General features: G+C 46.9%; 1 protein-coding gene across 6 annotated transcripts in view; it reads right to left on the reverse strand.

The window, feature by feature from the left end:
• Positions 1-21832, reverse strand: part of SH3KBP1 (SH3 domain containing kinase binding protein 1) — a 340162-nt gene that overhangs the window by 231665 nt on the left and 86665 nt on the right. The window contains exon 1 of one of the 6 annotated variants that reach the window (XM_013059637.2): positions 12321-12473. The exons of the other annotated variants lie outside the window; for them this stretch is intronic. Within the exon in view, the coding sequence (XP_012915091.1) occupies positions 12321-12371 (51 nt within the window). The 5' untranslated portion in view covers positions 12372-12473. Of the gene's footprint in view, positions 1-12320; positions 12474-21832 lie in introns of those variants that run through there. 6 annotated transcript variants of the gene reach the window in all.

Consider the following 21832-nt stretch of genomic DNA (forward strand, 5'->3'; position numbering starts at 1 on the left):
TGCCAGCAACCCAGAAGAAGCCAGAGGAAGGGCATGGAATGGACCCTCCCTCGCAGCTCGCAGAAGGGGCCAGCCCTGCCCGCACGTTGCTCTTCGCCTTCCAGCAAGCAGGGCTGCGAGCCGATGCTTTTCTGCTGTTTAAGCCCCCGGGCTGTGCAATCCATTGCAGCAGCCTGTGCGGACCAACACCATGGACACGCGGCGCGAGAAATAGTCCTGCACCCACAGTCTAAAGCTTTTAGTCCATTTTAGCAACAGCATCCTTGTCCCAAATCAGAGTGTGCCTGGAGGCCTGGTAGGCAGAGAGGTTAAAAGGATGAAAAGGAGGGCTCAGAAGCAAATATTTCATTGCTTGCTAGACCAGTGATGTGCCTGCCTCTGCCCATCCCAGGAGCTCCTGGCAACCCTGTTTGAAAAGGACTTAAAAAGAGTGCAAACAAACAAACAAAACCCCTCAAACCAAGTAAAGGCCAGAAAACTGGGGTGGAGGAGGCGGCGGCGGTTTCTTCCACCATGTTACTGAATGGGCACTATCACCAGCGCCATTTGCGAGTACCTACTCCAAACCAGGCACCACGGCTGTCCCTCGCCTTGGCTCTACGAAGCAGGTGTTGTGGTCCTCTCCGTAGAGAGGGGGAAGCCAAACCGTGGGAGCTGACTTGCCGGCTGCACCTGTCTCTGCTTGCCAGGGCTGCCGTCACTCGTGCCACAGCCTGAGGGGCTTCAACAGCAGACAGTACTTCCGCGCAGTTCTGGAGACTACAAGTCCAAGGGCAGGTGTCAGCAGGCCTGGCTTCACGTGAGGCCTGTCTCCTTGGCTTTCAGGTGGCCTTCTCTGTGTGTCCTCACATGGGCTTTGCTCTGTGTGCACATCCCCGGCGTCTCCTGTGTCCTCTTCTCATGAGGACGGAGATCAGATTGCAGGAGGGCCCACGCTAGTGCCCTCACTTTAACCCAACTGCCTCTTTCAAGGCCCTGTCTCCAAATACAGTCATGTCCTGCAGCACCGGCTGTGAGGGCTTGACCCTATGGAGGGGACACAATTCAGCTCCTAACAGCTCCTTCAGGAAAAAGTCCCAGAGCCCACATTCCAACCTAGAACCATTTGGCTCCAGAGGCCATTTTCCTTGGATCACACTGCCTGCCTCCAAAAAGTCCTCTTTATTTGCAGTGAGAGAACATTTATTACTTGAACAATAAGAAAAATAAGCAAACACAAGTTCTTTCATTTGTTTCTCTTTTAAGACTCTCTGCTGAGGCTCCAAGCCACCCTCCAGGAAGCTCCTGGCAGAGTCACATGAGCAGGGCCCCAGGTGTGAGCCCTCAGAGAAAGCAAAGGAAAGAAAGCGCTGGGGAGGAAGCAGAGGATGGCCCCTTCCCCCCCTCCCAGCAAGGAGCCCAGCCAGAGGCCAAACCCAAGCGGACTTGAGCTTTCACTGTCCAGGGCAGGGGCCCCGAGCCCCCACAACTTCCTCCTAACATTAGCGAGAGCACTGGAAAAGGGGGTCCACCCCAAGAGTTGGCCCAGTTTTAGGCTCACTGATACATGAGAGGTTACTGAGATCTGCTTTCCTCTCAGTGTCTCAGCCTTGGGGTGCCTAACCCCAGACAAGCTCAAAAACTCCTGGCCAAGACTACAGCAAGTGAACACTGGCAGTGCCCATCAGAAAGCCCCCAACTTCTCAGAAAACACGGGCCCTTCATATGGTTGGGCTGGGCTGTGGCAGCTGCTGTGTCCACTGGGGTTCACAGAGACATCTTCAGATGTCTGCCACCCTCCACTGCTTCAAATACCAGATCAATAAAAGAAGGCACCTTGCTGGGCCCTTCCCTGGGCAGGAAAGCAACACACCCTTAATGAGCATCTTTCTGGGAACTGACAATGGGGGTGTCCAGCGACAGGCCTCCTTTACCAAACACAGGGACACCAAAAAATTAGGAAAATTCCAAAGAAAGCAGCTGATCCAAATACGTTTGTGCCAACACCACACTAGGGTGACAAAGACTAGAGACCAGGCGTTGGTTCAAATTTCATCAGGGAGACAGAGCTGGGCAAAAATAAGCTAATACAACAATAAAATGCAGTATCAGCCATAATGATCATTTTTGAAAAAGGAAAGTGCAAAAAATATCGTGGAGTAGACGAAGATGGGGAATAGAAAAACATCAAAAAGGACATCGTGGAAGAGATAAAGAGGGGTGGAAAATGATCATGAAATGATTAGAGCAGGTGGCATGACATTTATTACATTACACATCTGCACGGTGCATTTGGTACATTTGCTACATAGATTCTGACACACAACATCAAATATTACCAGAAAGTTGCCTGCCTGGGTCTTGTCACCTTGCTTTACAGACATACTTTTTACTCCATTGTTGAAAAAGGCAAAAGCCAGTTTCTGGCCAATCCCAGGAGAAACCCAGTAAATACTTATCCCTCCCCGAGTACCCCCAAGGCCGAGGCCTCCTAACCCTGATGGCCCATCCCATAGACGAGGTCAACCTTTGTGTTCCCAATGTATTAGTCCACAGTTTATGCCAGGCAGGAAAAAAATGCCTGATGCAACAAGTCCAGCTACTCCCAGTGGAAGGGCAATTTTGCAATATTTGTGAAAATTTTAAGGGCACAGACTCTTAACCCAATCCTTCCACTGCTAGGCATGTAGCCTACAGAGAGGTACATGTAAAACAGACCATTTAAAAATAAATAAAGAAACTATAAAATATAAATAAAATAGACTGCCTTGCTGCAAGAGAGAAATGTCTGAAAAGCTTGAAACAACCCCAAAAAGGGCACCAACTAAACATAACAAGGTGTAGGCACAGAAAGGTATGTTAACTGAAGAAAGCTAATTGGATCAGAGCTGGTGTATTACTGGCCAGCTTGTGGGGTTTGGAAAAAACCTTTGCACATTTTTAGTGGTTGTATATGCATAGAAAATTTCTACAGAATGAAAAAATACAAAGGCAGAGTAAAGGAGGGAAATTTATTTAAGCTTCTCTGTACCATTTAAAGGTTCTACTATGAATTTATCATTTTATCATTTTGATTTTTTTGAAAGATTTTATTTATTTGAGAGAGAGAGCCAGAGATGGTGACAGAAATAGCGAGAGACCCTGATAGGAGGAATTTGAGAAACAAGGCAGAGGATCATGGGGGAAGGGAGGGAAAAATGAAACAAGATGAAACCAGAGGGGGAGACAAACCAAAAGAGACTCTTAATCTCAGGAAACAAACTGAGGGCTGCTGGAGGGGAGGAGGTGGGAGGGAGCGGGGCGATGGACACTGGGGAGGGTATGTACTATGGTGAGTGCTGTGAAGTGTGTAATGTCTGTGATGAATCACAGACCTGTATGCCTGAAACAAATAATACATTCTGTGTTAATGAAAAAAGAAAAAAGGAAAAAAAGAAAAGAAATAGCAAGAGAGCATGAACAGAGAGGAGAGGGAGTTTTCATTTTTAAAAAAGATTTATTTATTTATTTATCTGAGACAGAGAGAGAGAGAGAGAGAGAACACGCACACATGAGGGGAGGGGGCAGAGGGAGAGAGAGAAGCAGACTCCCTGCTGAGCAGGGAGCCCAACACCAGGCTCAATCCCAGGTCCCCGGCATCATGACCCCAGCCAAAGGCAGATACTTAACCGACCAAGCCACCCAGACACCCTTCATTTTATCACTTTGAAAACGTGTAAGAAAAATCTATGAGCAATGAAAATTCATGAGAACGTAGCCCTAAGTTTCTCTCTGCAATGAGCAAACTCTTAAAGGAAGATTCAGTTATCTTTACTGGGCTGTAATTCCTACTCAGGAAGTAGCCCTCTACTGTTACGAGTAGTTTTCATGAATAGGGCATGAAACCTACATGGTTTCTTATTAGTCATCCTTTCATCAGAAAACCAAAGAACTTTCCACACCCCATTCTGCACGTCTAGTGCATAATCTAATTTTTATGAATACAATTTCCATAATTTTCAGGGGCAAAGTTATGTAATATATTCAAAAGGCAATCCAGCACACTACAAATTAGAGATCTTATTCAACGGATGATAACATTTCCTTATTTCTGTAAGGGGTGAAAAAAAAAAAGGCTGTGAAGGACATGGGCGCACACACACAAATCCTCATCACAGTTTTGCATGTAAGAGCAAAAACAAAATTGGAAACGAAACAAATGTATACAATAGGAAGTGGATAAATTATACTGTAGCCATTCAATGAAATACAATGCAGCCATCAAAAATGTTGTAGTGGGACCCCTAAATGGCTCAGTCGGTTAAGCATCTGCCTTAGCTTCAGGTCGTGGTGATCTCAAGGTCCTGGGATCGAGCCCCACGTTGGGCTCACTGCTCAGTGGGGAGTCTTCTTCTCCCTCTGCACCCCCCGACTTGTATGTCCTTGTACTCTTGCTTTTCTTAAACAAATAAATAAAAATCTTGTTTAAAAAAAAATGTTGTAGCTCTGTATTAGAGATATGGAAAGGTATCTATGGCAAATGTAAGTTTTAAAAAAAGCTGATTACAATAACATTTGTGGCATGGCCCTATTTGGAAGATTTATACATGCATGTTGGAAAAGGTTAGAAGGAGGTAAAGCATCATGTGAAGCGTGGTTATCTCTGGGCAGCAGGCTCTCAGGACATGCATATGTGCCTTTTCCAGTTGATCTCTATTCTAACTTTTCCATTAAAAAACACTTTTAGTTGTGTGATTTCTAACTTAAAAAAAATGCTGGCCCTCATATCCCTCCTTGGGAGACCCAACAGTCTTCCATGGAACGAAATCCAACATGAAATGTGCTGCTTGTTCCCTTTTCCACCCCTCTGTGGGTCTTTTGATAGGTTTTCTGATGCTTTAGAAACCAGAGCAGGAAAATGACAGGCCTGACATTTTCAAGGTTGTCCTTTCCCCTCTTTCAAATGCTGCTATTGAACTTAGGCCAGTGGTTCCTCACCAGGGGCAACTGTGTCCCAGGGGACATTTGACACCATCTGGAGAAATTTTTGTTTCCACATCCGGGGAGGAAGGGAGGGGAGAGCTACTGGCGAGGGTAGAGAACAGGGATGTCGCCCAACATCCTACACAGCATGCCCCCCCCTCCATAGCCTTAAATGGCCCAAAATGTCAACAGTGCCGAGGTTGAGAAACCTTGTGTTACGGTAGTGTTACCTTGGGTTACCTTGTGAGTCTTCAAAGGGCTTTCTAATCCTCCATGAGCAGCACCCTCAAAAGAGCTGTGTAAGCACGCCTGGCCACAAGGCCCCTCTGCTACAGGGGAGAGGCGCCAACCATGCAGGCAGAATAGGAAGCGAATCCTGGACCAGCTCCTTTTGTGGATATAAAACCTCAGGCAGGTGACCCCATCGTCCTGTTGATCAATCACCCAGCCTCCTTCGTAAGATGGAAGTACCACCTTCCACCTCACAGGGTACACATGAAGTTTCAACAGAATAATGTAGGAGAGAGGGTTTTGTAAACTATGAAGCCCTAGGCACATGTGAGTGGTACCAGCATTCTAGGATACTAAGCGTCCAGCTTCACCAGGGAAAGCGTTTTTAGGGTTTCCCTGGGTCTTTACCAGCACAGTCTTCCTGCCCAGAGTCATACATCACGACTTTTACTAAATAGCAAGAATGACAAACAGAGTCCTTCTTTTTCCACTGCATACTCCTTGGCTTAAGTGGGGAGGCAGCAAAACTCAGCGATTGAATGACAAAATCTCAAGTCAGACTCTTAGGAAGGAATCCCCACACAAGCTGGGTGGCATTAGGAAGCGCTGTGGCTTCTCTGTGCCCTCAGTTTCCCCATCGGTCAATCCAAACCACAACATCTGAGAGAAAGCCAACTCTTTTTTTTTTTTTTTTAAAGATTTTATTTATTTATTTGTAAGAGAGAGAGTGAGAGCGAGCACAGGCAGACAGAGTGGAAGGCAGAGTCAGAGGGAGAAGCAGGCTCCCTGCGGAGCAAGTAGCCCGATGTGGGACTCGATCCCAGGACGCTGGGATCATGACCTGAGCCGAAGGCAGCTGCTTAACCAACTGAGCCACCCAGGCGTCCCAAAGCCAACTCTTTTAATTCTTTTAAAGTTTGTATTAAAGTTCCAGTTAGTTAACAAAGAGTGGAATGTTCGTTTCAGGTGTACAACAGAGTGATTCAACAGTTCCGTACATCACGTGGTGCTCATCAGGACAAGGGTCCTCCTCCATCCCCGTCACCTGTTTCCTCCATCCCCCCACCACCACCCCTCTGGTAGCCAGCAGTGTGTTCCCTAGAGTTAAGAGTATGTTTCTTGGTTTGTCTCTCTTTTTGTTTTCCCTTTGCTCGTTTTGTTTCCTAAATTCTACATGGGAGTGAAATCATATGGTATTTATCTTTTCCTGACAGCCTTATTTCATTTAACATAATACTCTCTAGTTCCACCCATACTGTTGCAAATAGCAAGATTTCATTCTTATTTATGGCTGAAAAATATTCATCTGTGTGTGTGTGCGCGCGTGTGTGTGCGCACACCACATCTTTATCCATTCATCAGTAAACAGACACTTGGGCTGTTTGTGTAATTTGGCTACTGCAGAAAATGCTGCTATAAGCATCGGGGTGCATGTATCCCTTTGAAGTAGTATGTTTGTGTCCTTTGGGTAAATACCTAGTAGTGCGATTGCTGGATGATTGCTCTAGTTTTAACTTTCTGAGGACACTCCATGCTGTTCTCCACAGTGGACGCACCAATGTGCATTCCCACCAGCAGTGCAAGAGTGTCCCCTCTCTCTCTGCATCCTCGCCATCACCTGTTGTTTCTTGTGTTGTTGATTTTAGCCATTCTGACAGCTGTGAGGTGATGGCTCACGGTAGTTTTGATGTGCATTTCCCTGATGGCCAGTGATGCTGAGCATCTTTTCACATGTCTGCTGACCATCTGGATGTCTTCTTTGGAGAAATGTCTCTTCAAGTCATCTCAGAGTGAACCAATTTATCACTGGAACCAGGACGCTTCAGAGTGAAAGAGTGTACTACCACTGTCAGTGCTAGGACAGCAGGCACACACCAGAACCATCCCCTGGCAAACAGGGACCTGAGGTCATTCTAAAGGATAGCAAAAGCACCCACCTCACAGGCTTATTGTAGTGACTAACTAGGATAAAAGAGACAAAGCACACAGTACTTATCATTAAATCCCACCTAGCAGTTTTTCCTCTCTCCTTCCATTCATTCAGCAAGTGCTTAGTGGCCCAATGCTGGGCACCAAGAAAGGAACAGTAAGTCAGATACACTGGCTCCCTGTCCCCAGCGGGATGCCCCTTCCCCCACAGTGTGTTTGCTACAGTCCTATGACCTTTTTTCCACAACAAATACAGAATTAAACACAGACCCACAGTGAACACCATAGGTCCAGAACACCAGGAAACGCACACCAAATGTGTGAGAGTTCAAAGTCTCCTTCACAAAAAGGAACAATGAATAAGAGCTTATCTAATCAACAAAGACAAAAGGATTTATTATTATCCCAAAGTCCCTGATTCAAGGAAATGATTGCAGTCTGACTAAAAAGCTATCAATGCGTCTCACAAAGAGATTAATAAAACTTTGTAACAGCATGTAATGTTTAAAAAGCACGTTCAAGCATCCACTCCCTTTCATTTCTACATGCATGCCATGATGAGGAATGGGGTACGGTCTGACCACCACGACCTTACAGAACCCACACATTACAAAAGCGAAGTTAATCTAGCTTGTTTTGGTATTCAGATATATTCAGGTCTTTGGCCAAGAAAAAGAGTTTGATTTGGTATGCTAAAAGAATTTTCTCTAAACCAATACTCACTGAAAGAGGTCAATGTTCTTTATCTTACACAAAAGTACATTGACTTCGAGGGGCTTGGAACTCTAATCCCAAGTTCCTTCCCCACCTCCACCCCATTTCAGTAATACTGGGTTTCGATTACTGTCACCATAAGTCCGCATTCCCAAACGTTTCCATATCCACTGTGGGCTCCTGGCCCTTCCCCCTCCTCCTTGTTCACATTTTACCCTGCGCATCCTCAGCCTCCTTTTGGGGCCATTTAGGTCGGTCCGTATAGCAGCCTGGTTCCACTCCTAGTTGTTAGACCTAAAATACCAGCCAGGCCCCACCACTGGAAACACAAAACATGGGAGCTCTAAAAAGACAGTTTCTATCAAGTAAGCTGCATGTACACAATTCCGAACAAACTGAGGGCCCATCGCTTTCTGTTGTATTCCATGCCCGCCTTGATTCAAAGAAGCTTAAATCAACGGTCTGTGTTTTGATCTGGTGCTCTTCATACAGATGTGTTCGGTTTGTGAATATTCAACAAGCTATCATCTTGCGAGCATTTTCTGTGTGTCGGTTATACTGCAATAGCCATTTTGAAAAGTAGCTTTCATCATAAAAACCTCTATGTGAAGTAAGCACGGATCTATCACCTAGTGTTCCTCTGACTGCTTTCAATTAGTGGGCCACATGATCCATTTAGAAGATTCTCCCTGGCATTTTTTGTCATTGCAGTATGGACACTGGAGACTAAATTTTTAAGTACGCGATACAGCACTGTTAACGACAGACACCATGTCACACAGCAGAGCTCTAGGACGGAGTCAGCCTGCACCATGAAGACTTGATACCCCTTGAACAGCACCATGCGCTTCCCCCTGGCCCCCCACAGCGGCTGGAGACCCAGACACTGAAGCAGCTCCATGTCAGCTGATGAATGAGTAGATGAAGAAACGCTGGCGTATGCATATGATGCAATATTTCTTGGCCTTAAAAAGGAACAGACTCCCACTATGTGTTGATGAGCATTTTTTTAAAAGATTTTATTTATTTATTTGACATAGAGAGATCACAAGTAGGCAGAGAGGCAGGCAGAGAAAGAGGGGGAAGCAGGCTCCCCGCTGAGCAGAGAGCCTGATGCGGGGCTCGATCCCAGGGCCCTGGGATCATGACCTGAGCCAAAGGCAGAGGGTTTAACCCACCGAGCCACCCAGGCGCCCCTGACGAGCATTTTTAAAATGGACCGGAGACCCTCAGGGTACACTGTGCACAGGGAAGGCAACCGTTACTTTGGGACGCTTGTGCCGTTCCATCTATGCACGCATCTACCTACACCAAGGTGCCAGCTTTTAACTGAAGAACATGGTAAAAACAAAACAAGGAATACTGTTATGCTGAAAATAAAAAATTAAAATTGAAAAAAAAAAAAAAAAACAAACCCAAGACCTGAGAAAGGCCGAGAACACCAACAAACAAACACAGATTTGGAAGCCAGAGAGACCTGGGTTCCGATCCTGATTGCTCACAACCCACCTCCCGGCCATGAGCCTCACTGCACCGTCTCTAAAATGCAGGCAACAGCAGCCTCTCCCCAGAGGTGGTGTAAGGTGTCGGGGAGCTGGCAAGCCGCCCACCACAGAACACTGGTCAGACATGGTCCCCACCCCAGCTGCCATCTCTGTGGTGCCCAGGGATGGCTTCCTTCCCTGGAGGAGGGACGGTTAAAGGCACTGTGCAAAGGCAGGCAGGACCAAGGCTGAGCCCCGATCACAAGACCCCTTGGAGCCCCTTGGAAGAACAAAGTGTGGACATCTGAGAGCAGCGGGGCAGGGGAAAGCTATTGCTCAGCACCCTGGGTCATAAATCCTCCAGCTCTGGATTGTGACCAGAGGGAAAACTGCTCTCCAAGATAGGAGGGCTTTCCCATTATTCTTGGCAGGAGGTGGGGAAAGGGGAGGAAGGCCTCGGTAAAGAAATAAGTATTTGTTTTAAGCAAATAGCTTTAAAGACAGGTGGTTTTCATTTTGAGAACAAAAGTGATGCTTCAAACAGTTAGAAGGTTACTCCAGATACCAGCCACCAGCTTGCCAGGGCCTTGGGGTCTGGAGGGCTCCCAAAGTGCCAGGAGCAGGGAGCAGGGCCGGGAGCAGCCGGCACAGAGAAGATGCTCACAGTCACCAACTACTGAAAAGCATCCACGTCACTGATCATCCCAAACCTCTATTCATTTAAGAAAGCTCTGTTGTACACCTACTGTGGGTTGAGAACGGAGTCAGGGGCTTGGGGATTCAGTGGAATAAGACAGACCTCCGCCAGCCCTGGGGTGGAGATTCCAATTAGGGAGCCGGCAAATGCCAAGCAAGCCAGTGAGGCAAGGATTTACTGGCTGTTATAAGTGCTCTGCAAGAAATAGATACGCTGACATAACAGGAAGGGAGAAAGGAAACTTAAGATGGAGGAAGTCCCTTAAGATAAGATGGCCCAGGGGCTTCTCCAAGTAACACCTGAAAGAAAACAGAGCAAGCCACCCAAGCAAGAGCCAGAGAAAGGGCACTCCTGGGAGGGGACAGGGCAAGTGCCTGGGCTCGATAGTGGGATTGAGCCAGCAGCAGCAGGGCAGTGGGGGCAGCACTGGTGCTATGGAAGGGAGTGGCCAGGCGTGCGGGAGATGGCCACAAGGCTGGAAAGGTCGTCGTGTGCCAGGCTACACGAGGTGCTGCCGGTCATGGGCAAGAAAGTGGATTTCAAAGAAGAGCAACGGAGAGCTACTGAAGGCTGGTACACTGCGATACATGATTCTGATGCAGGTTAAGATAAAAAGTACTCTTAAATCATCACACACCAAACAAAGTGCACAGATGACAAAGTGTCTCCAAAATCACTGATAAAAATTAGCACTGTGTTGGAGCTCGCAGACCGTTATGGACTCTTGCCAGCTAGAGGCAAACAATTTGAGTCTAAATGCGAGATGAAATACAAGAAATTCAACTGGGCAAAGCGGTGGGAGAACTTGTGACTGACAAGAAAACACTCTTACTACCAATTAACTCACAGTTAGCAAAGATAAAGCACAGGGTAAAGCTAATTAACAAGACAGACTCAAGAAAATCCCCTAAACAGACACATGCCCATAATGGTGGAAGGCATCTGGGAACGAACTGACAAGTACGCGGGATGCCTAAACCCATGAACAGGTTAACTGAAACAACCCGCTGGAATGTCACCATGACGGTGCCCTACGCCTACTTCTGATTCAGAAATCAGATCAACTACTGAGCACTTTTCTTCGAGGGTTTTTTTTCTTCTCCCTTGCACTGGCTGAATATAGGTTTCCATAACTTGGAAACTCAAAGCTGAATGAGAAATGGCTCTTCTGATTGATCACTGTCCCCCTAGGATTCATCACGTGGCCTCCTGACCTGGGTCTCCTGTCCTCACGATCCTTAATTTAGATGGATCGCAGACACAGCATGACCCACTCTCACCATCTGACAGAGACCGCCTTGTGCTTGGGGGTTGGTTACCTGACCTAGGCTAAAAGGGCAACCTGGGGCTCTGGTCTTGAACAAAGTTGACCCTAAGATCAAGTCCATGACACCAAGCAAGAGAACTCGGAGGCCACAAAGGTTGCCTTGAAAGAAGTCAGGAAGGCAACACGGGTGGCATGTCCTGGAGCCCAGCACGGTGCTCGCACTGACGGTACAATATCCCGCTAAGGAAGGAGAAGGGGCACGAAGGGCAAAAATACATCATTTAGCAAATGCCTACCAAGTACTAATTACTTTCACATTCATGACTTCATATAATCCAGCAATCCCGCAAGGGGCAAAGATAGTGATTTTCAGATGGGAAGAGTAAGATGAGGAGAGATATTTGCCAGTGGCCCAAAGTTGGCAGAGTGAGGATCTGAGCTTTGCCTGCCACTTCGACTGGCATCTAGCAACAGGGCTGCTCTCTGGAGACACCTCAAGCTGACTTCTGTCCTGCTTTCTAACTCATTCTTCTCTCCTTCCCATCACAGGGAAGCTGGATTCCACACCTGGCTTCATCCCAGGCTTCCAAACCTGCCAGCTGCCTCAGAAACATCACCTGCTCCCAGCCCTTGCTAGGGACACTTCGCTGATGGAAGGGATGCCTGGGGGTGGGGAGCGGGCAGGGGGAGAAGGCTCTGCTGGCTGGGGTATCCCCTGGAAAAAACTCATCATTTGCACTTAGGAGAAGGGAAGAGCCCTCACACCAAATGACAGTGCTGTCCCAAATCTTTACAGATGTTACTACCAAAGGGGCTCGGCCAAAAGCCACTTGTGTCACAGAGGAAGGCCTGGGGAAAGAAATTCCCTTCCACCGCAAACATGAAAGCTGAGACCAGGTCCGAATGGAAAACAGTGTTGCTCACCATCTTGGAAGGACAGAGGTAGGACCAAATTCCCCATCATGCCTCCTCCCTCCTGGCCTAAGAAGTAGTCAGACAACAGGCTACAAAAGATGCCAGCGTAAGAGCAACGGAACCAGATGTATGGCCTACTTACAGTCTCAGACGCCTCTGCAGCACTCGGGGCTTTGGCTGCGGAAGGGTCCATTCTGTGGAGTATGAAGTGGTGATTTCTGGCTCACTGTGTCTGAACTCTGGGCAGGAGTATGTTCCGTGCTCGCCGAGAGCTGCAAGTCTCTGATTCACTTGGCAGCAGAATTATTCTAAGCATCCTGTCCCGTACCCAACCCGCCTGCCCCTCCCACTACACGTTCACACTGGGTGGTTTGTTTTTTTTTTTTAATTCTCTGCACTAATTTCTGTCACAAATCAAGGGAAACTCACTTTTCAAAATTAATCCAATCTCTGGCATTTGAGAGCATGGAACCTTTCTGACTGAGGAGGAGGACGAGGAAGAAGTTGTAACATCGGAGACAAGAGTGGGAGAACCGCAAAGTCTGCAGTAACAGCAAAATGGAGATTATTCAAGACAGCTGAAACACTCCACCCAGCCTCCAGGAGGGGACATGCACGCGAAACAAAGGGCATATGGTGTTTGCTTTCTTCAACATCCGTTCTCACCATTAAAGAGCTGCACCAGAAAATGCTCATTACTTACATGACGACAAACCTCGCTCCAAAACAGACTTGAAAATACAGCTCCTAATCAAGTAAGATATTTTGCAAAGCAGAGGCCTACCTTGAGTTTTTTATTACATATAAAGCAAAATTTAATAAAGTCCAAATAACTGGCAGAATGTCTACTTGGCTTAGTGAAGCATGAATTATACTTGAAAGAAAGTCAATTTTTGTTAATGTCAAGTTCATATAGTAACTCAAATACTGACATATTCAGGACAGGATTTCATTTTTTTTTTCCCAAGGAGAGATTCCAGGGGACTAACTTAATAGCTAGATAAGAACAATATTCTAGCATTTACTACTAGTCATGTGTTTAAACATTTCCATCCTAAAGCGAACAGGTTTTTCTAATGAGACTTAAATCACTTATTTCCCACAAAAGTTTATGTTACCACTATTTCCACTATCGCCCACACTATTACACTGTCCAAAGGTAAACTTGAGTGCACCCCATGACCAAATGAGGATGAACTCCTGAATTGGTGAGACCTGAGTTGATGACCCTTTTCAGAGACACATGAAGCGAGGGTCCAGCTGCAAACCCGCTCCTCATACCACAATACCACGAGTAGAGGTGGCTCCCTTCCTCCTTCCCCAGCAGAGACAACTCGTGGTCGCTGACAAGGAGCCACAGAGCCACCTATCCCCCAGAGAGTCCCCGCCCAGTTGCAGAGAGGCAGACTCATCAATTCTCAGGCACTCACCGGTTCAGGGTGGGCAACAGGAACTAAGCGCGCACCTGCAGGGACTCCTCGTACGTGTAGGCTACGTACAAGGAAGCAGAGCGCCCCACTGCCAGGCCGTGCCATTCTGCAGCTCCCTGACAACCACCGAGAAACCAGCCCTGGGCCGGAGTTCCTGGCAGGACCACCGTGGGGGAGAGACAGGAAGCACACAGGTCTCTGATGTCACCCTGAGCAGATGAACACACTGCCCTTGGGGTCCGCCCACCCTCCAGCCTGCCCGTTAGGTAGGACAGTGAAATCACGGCCGACAGGAATGGGCTGAGCCACGGCTGGGAAGTCAAGAGCAGGAGTTTATAATTTGGCGAAGAGACACCCTGAAGTGAATACACTCACGGAAGACATTCCCCTTAATGTTAAAGAAAAAGGAGAAATTACAAAGATGAGTGGTTGGTTGCCTGTGGCTGGGCTTAGAAGTGGGGAGTGACAGCAAATGGACACAAGGTTTGTCTGGGGCGTGAAGGACATGTATGAAAATCAGATCATGGTGATGGTTACACAATTCTGTAAATGTGCTAAAAACCATCGAATGGGACACTTCAAGTGGGTGAATTGTACGGTATGCAAGTTAGATGTCAATAAAGCTATTTTTAAAATAAGCTACATGGGGCAGATGCTCATTCCGGAGAAATTTACCTGTTAAAGAAACTCTTCCTCCACCCACATCTGATGACAGCATGCCTCTGCTTCAAATTGTTCCTTTGATGCTTCCTGATCACATCTAGGGTCCAAATTCCTTACAAAGGTACACAAGGCACCTGTCACCTCCCAACCTCACATCTCCCCCCAACCCCCCACCTCTGCTTCCCATTGTACTTCTTGGAAAGGCTTCCTTCCAGAGACTTCTCAGACTGCTTCCCCCTCCAGGCTTCTGTTCACACTTCCTTGGTCCCTCTCACCATCCTCTTTGCCTGATCTGTTCCTTCCTCTCCTGCCCCAGGTACTAAGGTCCCTCCCCTTTGGCTCCTTTGGCATACTACGTGCACACCACAATGGGTTAGAAAAGTGCGTCCGGGTCTGTCTCAGCACCAGGCTATGTCCTAGAGCCTTGCCTCTGCAGCAGGGAGGGTTCAAGCAAAGAGAAGCAAGGCGCTCAGCACAGTTGGGGCTCAAGGGCTTCTCACAGGGTTCTGGCTACAGATTGTGGGTGCCTGTGTCCCTTGCTGGGCCTGAAGTCACTATAGGAAAGCAGGTGTGTGTCAGAGCCACATCACTTGGAACCTGCCCTCCGGCTCTCCCACACTCAACTTTTTTTTTCCTGACCATGGCATTTCCCTTATCTTTTTTTTAACCCTCAGACAAGGTAAGGAGCTGGGGCAAAGAAAATTATAAATGCAACAACAATGGGAAACACTTGGTCTTGAAGGGACTTTTTAAAAGGGACAAAATAAATCAAGGAAAACCAGGAAGATCATCTCCCCCCGGTGTCTTACCTTCCTACACGATCTCACGGGGAAAGAGTAACAATAAGATTTCAGAAATATTAAAAATTCAGTTGCTGGAGGACGCCTGGGTGGCTCAGTGGGTTAGGCCGCAGCGTTCGGCTCAGGTCATGATCTCAGGGTCCTGAGATCAAGTCCCGCATCGGGCTCTCTGCTCAGCAGGAAGCCTGCTTCCCTCTCTCTCTGTCTCTGCCTGCCTCTCTGCCTGCTTGTGATCTCTCTGTCAAATAAATAAATAAAATCTTTAAAAAAAAATTCAGTTGCTGGAGAACCTCAGTTATCAAAAAGAGAGAAAGTCATACTGTGAAAGAGGTGACCCGCAAAGCCCCACCATGGAGGAAGCACTGCATTACAGCAGAGCCATCACCCAGCCCACACCCCCACCAGCTTGTCGGGCCCTCCACTGGAGAAATGAAACCCCAGACCCAGGCGCATGGGAAAGTGCTGAAATAACACTTTCAACAATTGTGATGGTAATTTCAACTCCTACCTCATCATCATGGCTTCTCTTTTCCATATTTGGGCCCTGGCTCCCCTGGACGCACTCTGGGAGCCTCCACAGACATTATCTAATGCAAAGCAGGTCAGCAAACTAACCATTAAGCTCTCTCTCTCTCTCTTCTCCACACTCTCTGATTTCAGCCAGTCGGGACACAATCATCAAGAGCCAGCCAGTTCCCTTCCAAGGGGAGTGGCTGTCAAGATTTCTCATGGAGTTTAGGTCAAACAGGAAGCTCTTAGGATGTCAGAAAGTTTGTCTTTAAACATCTCAATCTGATTCCTACAGGGAAGTTTTCAAAGCTGTCATTACACAGCCCCCCCCCACCGCTACTAAAAAAAGACAAAGCTGGCAGATTTATCATCAAACCACGTCAGTAACTACCACCCCCCACCCCCGGCCACCCAGATATCTGTGTAACCTCCGCCCTAGTGACTCTAGTTCACTCAGTCTGCTGTGGGCTGGGAAGCTCTGCGTCCAGACTTCTCCAGGTGATTCAGATGATCAACACAGCCTTGAGAACAAGGGCTGGGTGATGAGGGAGCAGGAGGCTGGCTGAGGACAGATCAAGAGCTGGCGCCTTGCACCCCTCTCCACCTGCCCCCCTCCATATGTGTAGCATTCCTCAGGCACCCCTGACTGCCATAAAATGATAAATAGTTAACTTGCAGGGATCGCAATCCTGCAGAACAGGAATCTCCCTTGCTCTACAGATGTCCTAGAGACCTAAACAGGGAGGTTACCTTATCAATAGCACAAATTTCCAGAGGCAAATAACTCTCAGTTCCTGAAGCCCTAATGTCTCCCTCCCACCATAAACTGGAGGAGGCTGAGGTAGAAGGGAATGTAAATGATAGCAGGATCATAACACCCCACCAAGAATCTCCCAACTATCTTTTTTTTTTATTAAGATTTTTTTTTATTTGACAGAGAGAGATCACAAGTAGGCAGAGAGGCAGGCAGAGAGAGAGAGAGAGGAGGAAGCAGGCTCCCTGCTGAGCAGAGAGTCCGATGCGGGACTCGATCCCAGGACCCTGAGATCATGACTCGAGCCGAAGGCAGCGGCTTAACCCACTGAGCCACCCAGGCGCCCAAGAATCTCCCAACTATCTTGATGTTAATGCCTGACCTAAAGACGACACTGATCAGGCCATAGGGCAAGGCCTCCCCCCCGGCACCTTGCAGGCCCTCCTTAACTGTGAAAACTCTGTTGAAACCTCCCATCCCTTCCGCTCACCTTCCCCCAACCGCGAGGTATATAACATGCCGACCCTCTCAACCCGGGGCAGCAGCTCTTCCTGCCCACGGTCCTGTCTCCGGGCTTTAATAAACCACCATTTTGCACCAAAGATATCTCAAGAATTCTTTCTTGGTCATCGGCTCCGGACCTCAGCCCACCGAACCTCACCTAGGTTCTAGAACTTCATCACTGGGGACCTACACCCCGGCTACTAAAAGTAGCCTCCGCTGGGGGCTTGTTAGACCTGCAGTCTCAGTCTCTTCCCACCCCAAGCACCACCCCCAGCCCAGATCCCCTGACCTGAATGCTCATTTTCACAAGATCTCCCCTCACACCCCCCCACACTCCAGCCCCCCACCCTCCACGCCATCTCCCCCAACAGGACACTGTTAGTGTTTGAGAAGTCTAGGCTCTACCACCGTCTGGCTTCCGAATTTCCTAGGTAGTATTTTGTTTCGCCTTCACAAAAGGGAGAAGAAGCAGTGGGAGGTCACCATCAGAATTCACATTCTGAAATTTTTCAGGATCTTACTGGCTGAACAGAGCCAAATCCTGCTCCCTCCCTCCCCACCCTCCAGAAACTAGAAGTAGTCATTTTAAATGTAAAGGGAGTCAAAGACTAGACACAGCATGTTCTTTCAATTAAAGCGTTTTTCCATTTGTGCTGGCGGCATCAACACCTGTGGTACCGCGCATGTCTACAAGCTACATTCGCCTCCTATGCTGTCAAAGCAGCAGAACCTGCAAAGTCTCTGACCTTAAAGTGTTCTACAAGGAAGCAAAGCATTGTAGGAGAAATAGTTCTTAGAACTAGTAAGAACCACGAATTGCATCCATTCTTAAAAATCAGTATACTTAAAGAAACTTCCCAAAAACATATATACTTATTTCCCTTCTTCAAGTACCAATATAAAGCTTTCATAGGAAGTGGGAGTCCCAGCTGAACGTGGCTGCATATCAAAATCAGGGTGGCTGCATATTAAAAAAAACACACAAAACTCAGGGCACCTGGGTGGCTCAGATGGTTAACCCCTTAACTCTTATTTCGGCTCAGGTCATGACCTCAGAGTTGTGAGATCGAGCCCCTAGTCGGGCTCTGGGGCTTCGCATGGAGACTGCTTGAGATCTTCTCTCCCCCTCTCTATCTGCCCCTCCCCCTGCTTGTGCACACACATTCTCTCTCAATAAACAAACAAACAAATAAATAAAATCTCTAAAAAACAACAATGACAGGCTTTAACAACTCACAGAAGCCTAACACCCAGCTCAACGATGATTCCCAACAGTTTCTCAGAACCTGACAGATTTGGATACCCCCTCATGCTAATTACAATTCGGTCTGTTGTGGTTTTAATATAGCCAAGGCCACCAGATAACCTGTACCCTAGTACAATCATGAGTGAGTGAGCACTTGAACTCTGGAGATTAAGCACCCACAGGCTCAAATCCAGGTTTAGCACTGACTAGCTGTGCTCCTCTAGGCAGGTTACTTAACTTCTCTGGTCCATGGGAAGTGTTGTATAAAAGTTTGCTGTTGGGGCACCTGGGTGGCTCAGTGGGTTAAGCCGCTGCCTTCGGCTCGGGTCATGATCTCAGGGTCCTGGGATCGAGTCCCACGTTGGGCTCTCTGCTCAGCGGGGAGCCTGCTTCCTCCTCTCTCTCTGCCTGCCTCTCTGCCTACTTGTGATCTCTCTCTGTCAAATAAATAAATAAAATCTTTAAAAAAAAAAGTTTGCTGTTTTTCTAACCCAGCATGTCATACCACATAAATGGTACAGATAATAAAACTATGTACACTGTAGGTGTTCAATTATTATTACTGGCCAGAGAAAACTCCCCCCAGATCACATTTCGTTCAGTGAATGTTTCATTACTGAATACCAGCAACCTTTTCATGTGTCAAGAGAGGTGCTCGTGGGAAAGTTCTTTCCTTTCCTCTAATGGCAAAAAACAGAAACCAATGAATATAATCATCCTTTTCATCCAATGCAAAGTTCTCCCTCTCCAAACATGTACTTAAGGTTTAATTTTTTGAAAGAGAAAGAGAGAGAGAGAGCACACACATGAGTTAGGGGGAGGGGCAAAAGGAGAGGGAGGGAGAGAATCTTAAGCATGTGCCATGCCCAGCACGGAGCCCAACCTGGGGCTCAATCTCACAACCCTGACTGAGATCCCAACCTGAGCTGAAATCAAGAGTCGGACCCTGAACCAACTGAGCCATCCAGGTGCCCCTTAAGGTTAATTCTTATTATGACTTATTTATTCTCAATTAGCATTAGTATAGAAAAAATAAAGAGCATTGAGCCGGTGAAAGATGCAGTCTACAAAACAGTAGACCAATGACACCAGTTACAGTGAGTTACTGAGATCATAAATGCTGATTTCCAGAATGTTCTCATTAGACAAATGCCAGTCAAAATTGCCTTCACAGTATTAATATTATATACTTACATATGTAGTAGTAATACAGCAGAGGGAACTGGGATGTTAAACTATTTAAACTCCCCATTTTCAACAGTTTTGAGGCACTCATACTAAAAGAACAAATTAAAGATGGTTCACCATGTACTTATTTGGTCCATTTCCCTAGGCAGTTTCACCAGCCAATGCTTTAAAATCAACTGGGTTAACATAAGAATTAAACAACTGTATTCATTTTGCTTTTATCAGTTTCTATTCTTTAAGAATACCCATCGGTTCTTACAATGCAATCACACAAAGTCAGGCTCCTGGGGTTCAAATACCAGGGTTAACCTTTAATAGATCTGCAATCTTCATCTCCAGGCCTCAGTTTTTCCATCTGTAATATACGAATAACCACTACCCAGGGTGGGGGGGTGGCGGTTAGGATTAGTGGAGTTAATGCACATTCTCTACAATTAAAAAGAATAAATAATACACTTCTACTAGATAAATAATGAGGCCTTAACTCACAACAGCAAACTCATGCTCCTTTTCACTCAGGGCCAGGTTACAAGAAAGGTATTATAGAGTCTCCTGGCCCTGCAAAATGAGGGGAAAGAACAGTAATTTCTGTAAGTGTTTAAAGAAAAAGTATATGAGCAGGAGAGAACCCACCCACTACTTCCTCCCTAGGTTAGCCTTGACAGTGACACAGCTGCAGGGGTTGCTCTTATCAGCAACATTCTCATAACACTGTTACCCTCCAGAGCATTAATATTAGACTGGGGGCGGTCCAAGCTTATTCATGCCTCAGGGCCTTTGCACTTGCTGCTCTCTACTTAGATGGCTTGTAGTAATGGCAGGAGCCTCCTAATCATTCAGGTGTGAGCTACAATTTCACCTACCCCACGAGGCCTTTTCTGATGACTCTGAAACAGCCCACACATTCCACCAGTCAGTCACTCTATCCTTTTCCACTCTGATATTTCTTTGCTGCATATTTCACTATCTGTAACTATTTTTTTTGGTTGTCTGCAGTTATGCTCTCTCTTGTTAAGCCCATTCCTAAAATGGCTCCGGCACATAAAGGGCACTCAGTGGGGTGAGGTAGGTAAGGTATGTGTACCTACAGTTTGACAGTTCCAACGGCTGTGTCGTATCTGTCAGGTTCTGGTGACCATTTTATCTCTTCTGAATGCTTTTTCTTACCTTTTGGCATGTCTTGTGGTTTTTGGTTGAAAGCCAGATACTTTGTATAGGGCAGTAGATACTGAGGTAAATGAGACATTATGTGCGGGGATTTAAGATACTCTAGTCAGAAGTCAGGTCACGTTGAGGTTCGTTGTTCCTATAGACATGAGAAACTTCAAATTCCTCTGGGATCTTTTCTTCCTCCCTTTCTTGGCTCTGGGGTTTCCCTCCGTGCTGCTCCCCAAAGAGAGTCTGTCTCTTAGAGTTCTCCCTGCTATATAATCCACTGTTGTTATTCCTGGAGGCTTGATAGCATGCTACAGTGGGGTGGGAAGGGCTGCAAATATTCTAAAACTCCATCTTTGGAGTGCACAGCAGGCCTCTATCTGGCAGTTAGCCTCCACAAGTGCTTCTGTCCCTCCTCCAGGAATAGAGCTCCCCCACCTCCTTCCCCCTGCTGTAGTGGGTATGCTCCAGTGTTCTCAGTCTACAGCCTTGAGGCCCTTCTCCCAGAAGATTAAGACTTTTCTTAGGTGGGGTGGGGTAGGGGGTGCTGAGCTGGATGGAATTCTTCCCCCAGCTGCAATGGTATTTCACCAGTGCCCTCATACCCTGTCCCTCCCACTGCAGAATAAGCTTTTTGTTCCTTAAGGGAGAAAAAAGTCTGAGTGGTTTCTCAGTGGCTCCTAAGCCAGCACCTCCAGCCCGCACCAGTAGTTTTCTTCAGATTTTCCCATCTTCCCTGTAAGGGCCAGGTGGCATTCCTGGAGGAAAAGCCTGCAAAAGGATAGGACACCTTCCTACTCCTCTGCTGCCCCCAGGAGCTTCGCACTCGCAAGCTATCCCACGTGCAGCCTCCAGCCATTTGTCAAATTTTTAGCTTGATCTTTCTACCTACTTCTGTGGTGTCTGGTGGCTTCTGCCTCTGGTAAGCAAATGTTCAGGCCTTATGTCTCAGAAAGTGCCGCTCTCCAGAGTTTTAAATGGCTGTTCGCTCTGCAAACTCAGTTCTCTGTCAATTTCCAATCTGTCCAGACTTTTTCTTGTAAGCGTAGGAGGCACATCTTTGCAGCTCTCTACATCTCTGAGCTGAAACTGGAAGTCTATTTATTGATTTTTAAAGAATCAGAAGTATGACAAAATGGTAACATTTGATGAAAGAGGTGGTGGGTAGGTAGATGTTGATATTCTCAAGCTCTTCTATATTTTAATAGTTCAGTAACATTTCAAAATATAAAATCAAGGTGTGGGTGGCCATGGTGGAAAATAGTACTATAATATAAATAGGCTGACATATGTATACAGCCCTTGATTCTTGTTTAATAATTTAGAGATCACCTGAATCCTAAAAGAACCAACAAAACAGTATTTTGGGCAACACTTTCAGAAGCTGTTCTAAAAAAATATAAA

This window comes from Mustela putorius, unplaced genomic scaffold (assembly GCF_011764305.1).
Source record: "Mustela putorius furo isolate JIRA1106 unplaced genomic scaffold, ASM1176430v1.1 tig00003836_pilon_pilon_pilon, whole genome shotgun sequence".
Lineage (NCBI taxonomy): Eukaryota > Metazoa > Chordata > Mammalia > Carnivora > Mustelidae > Mustela > Mustela putorius.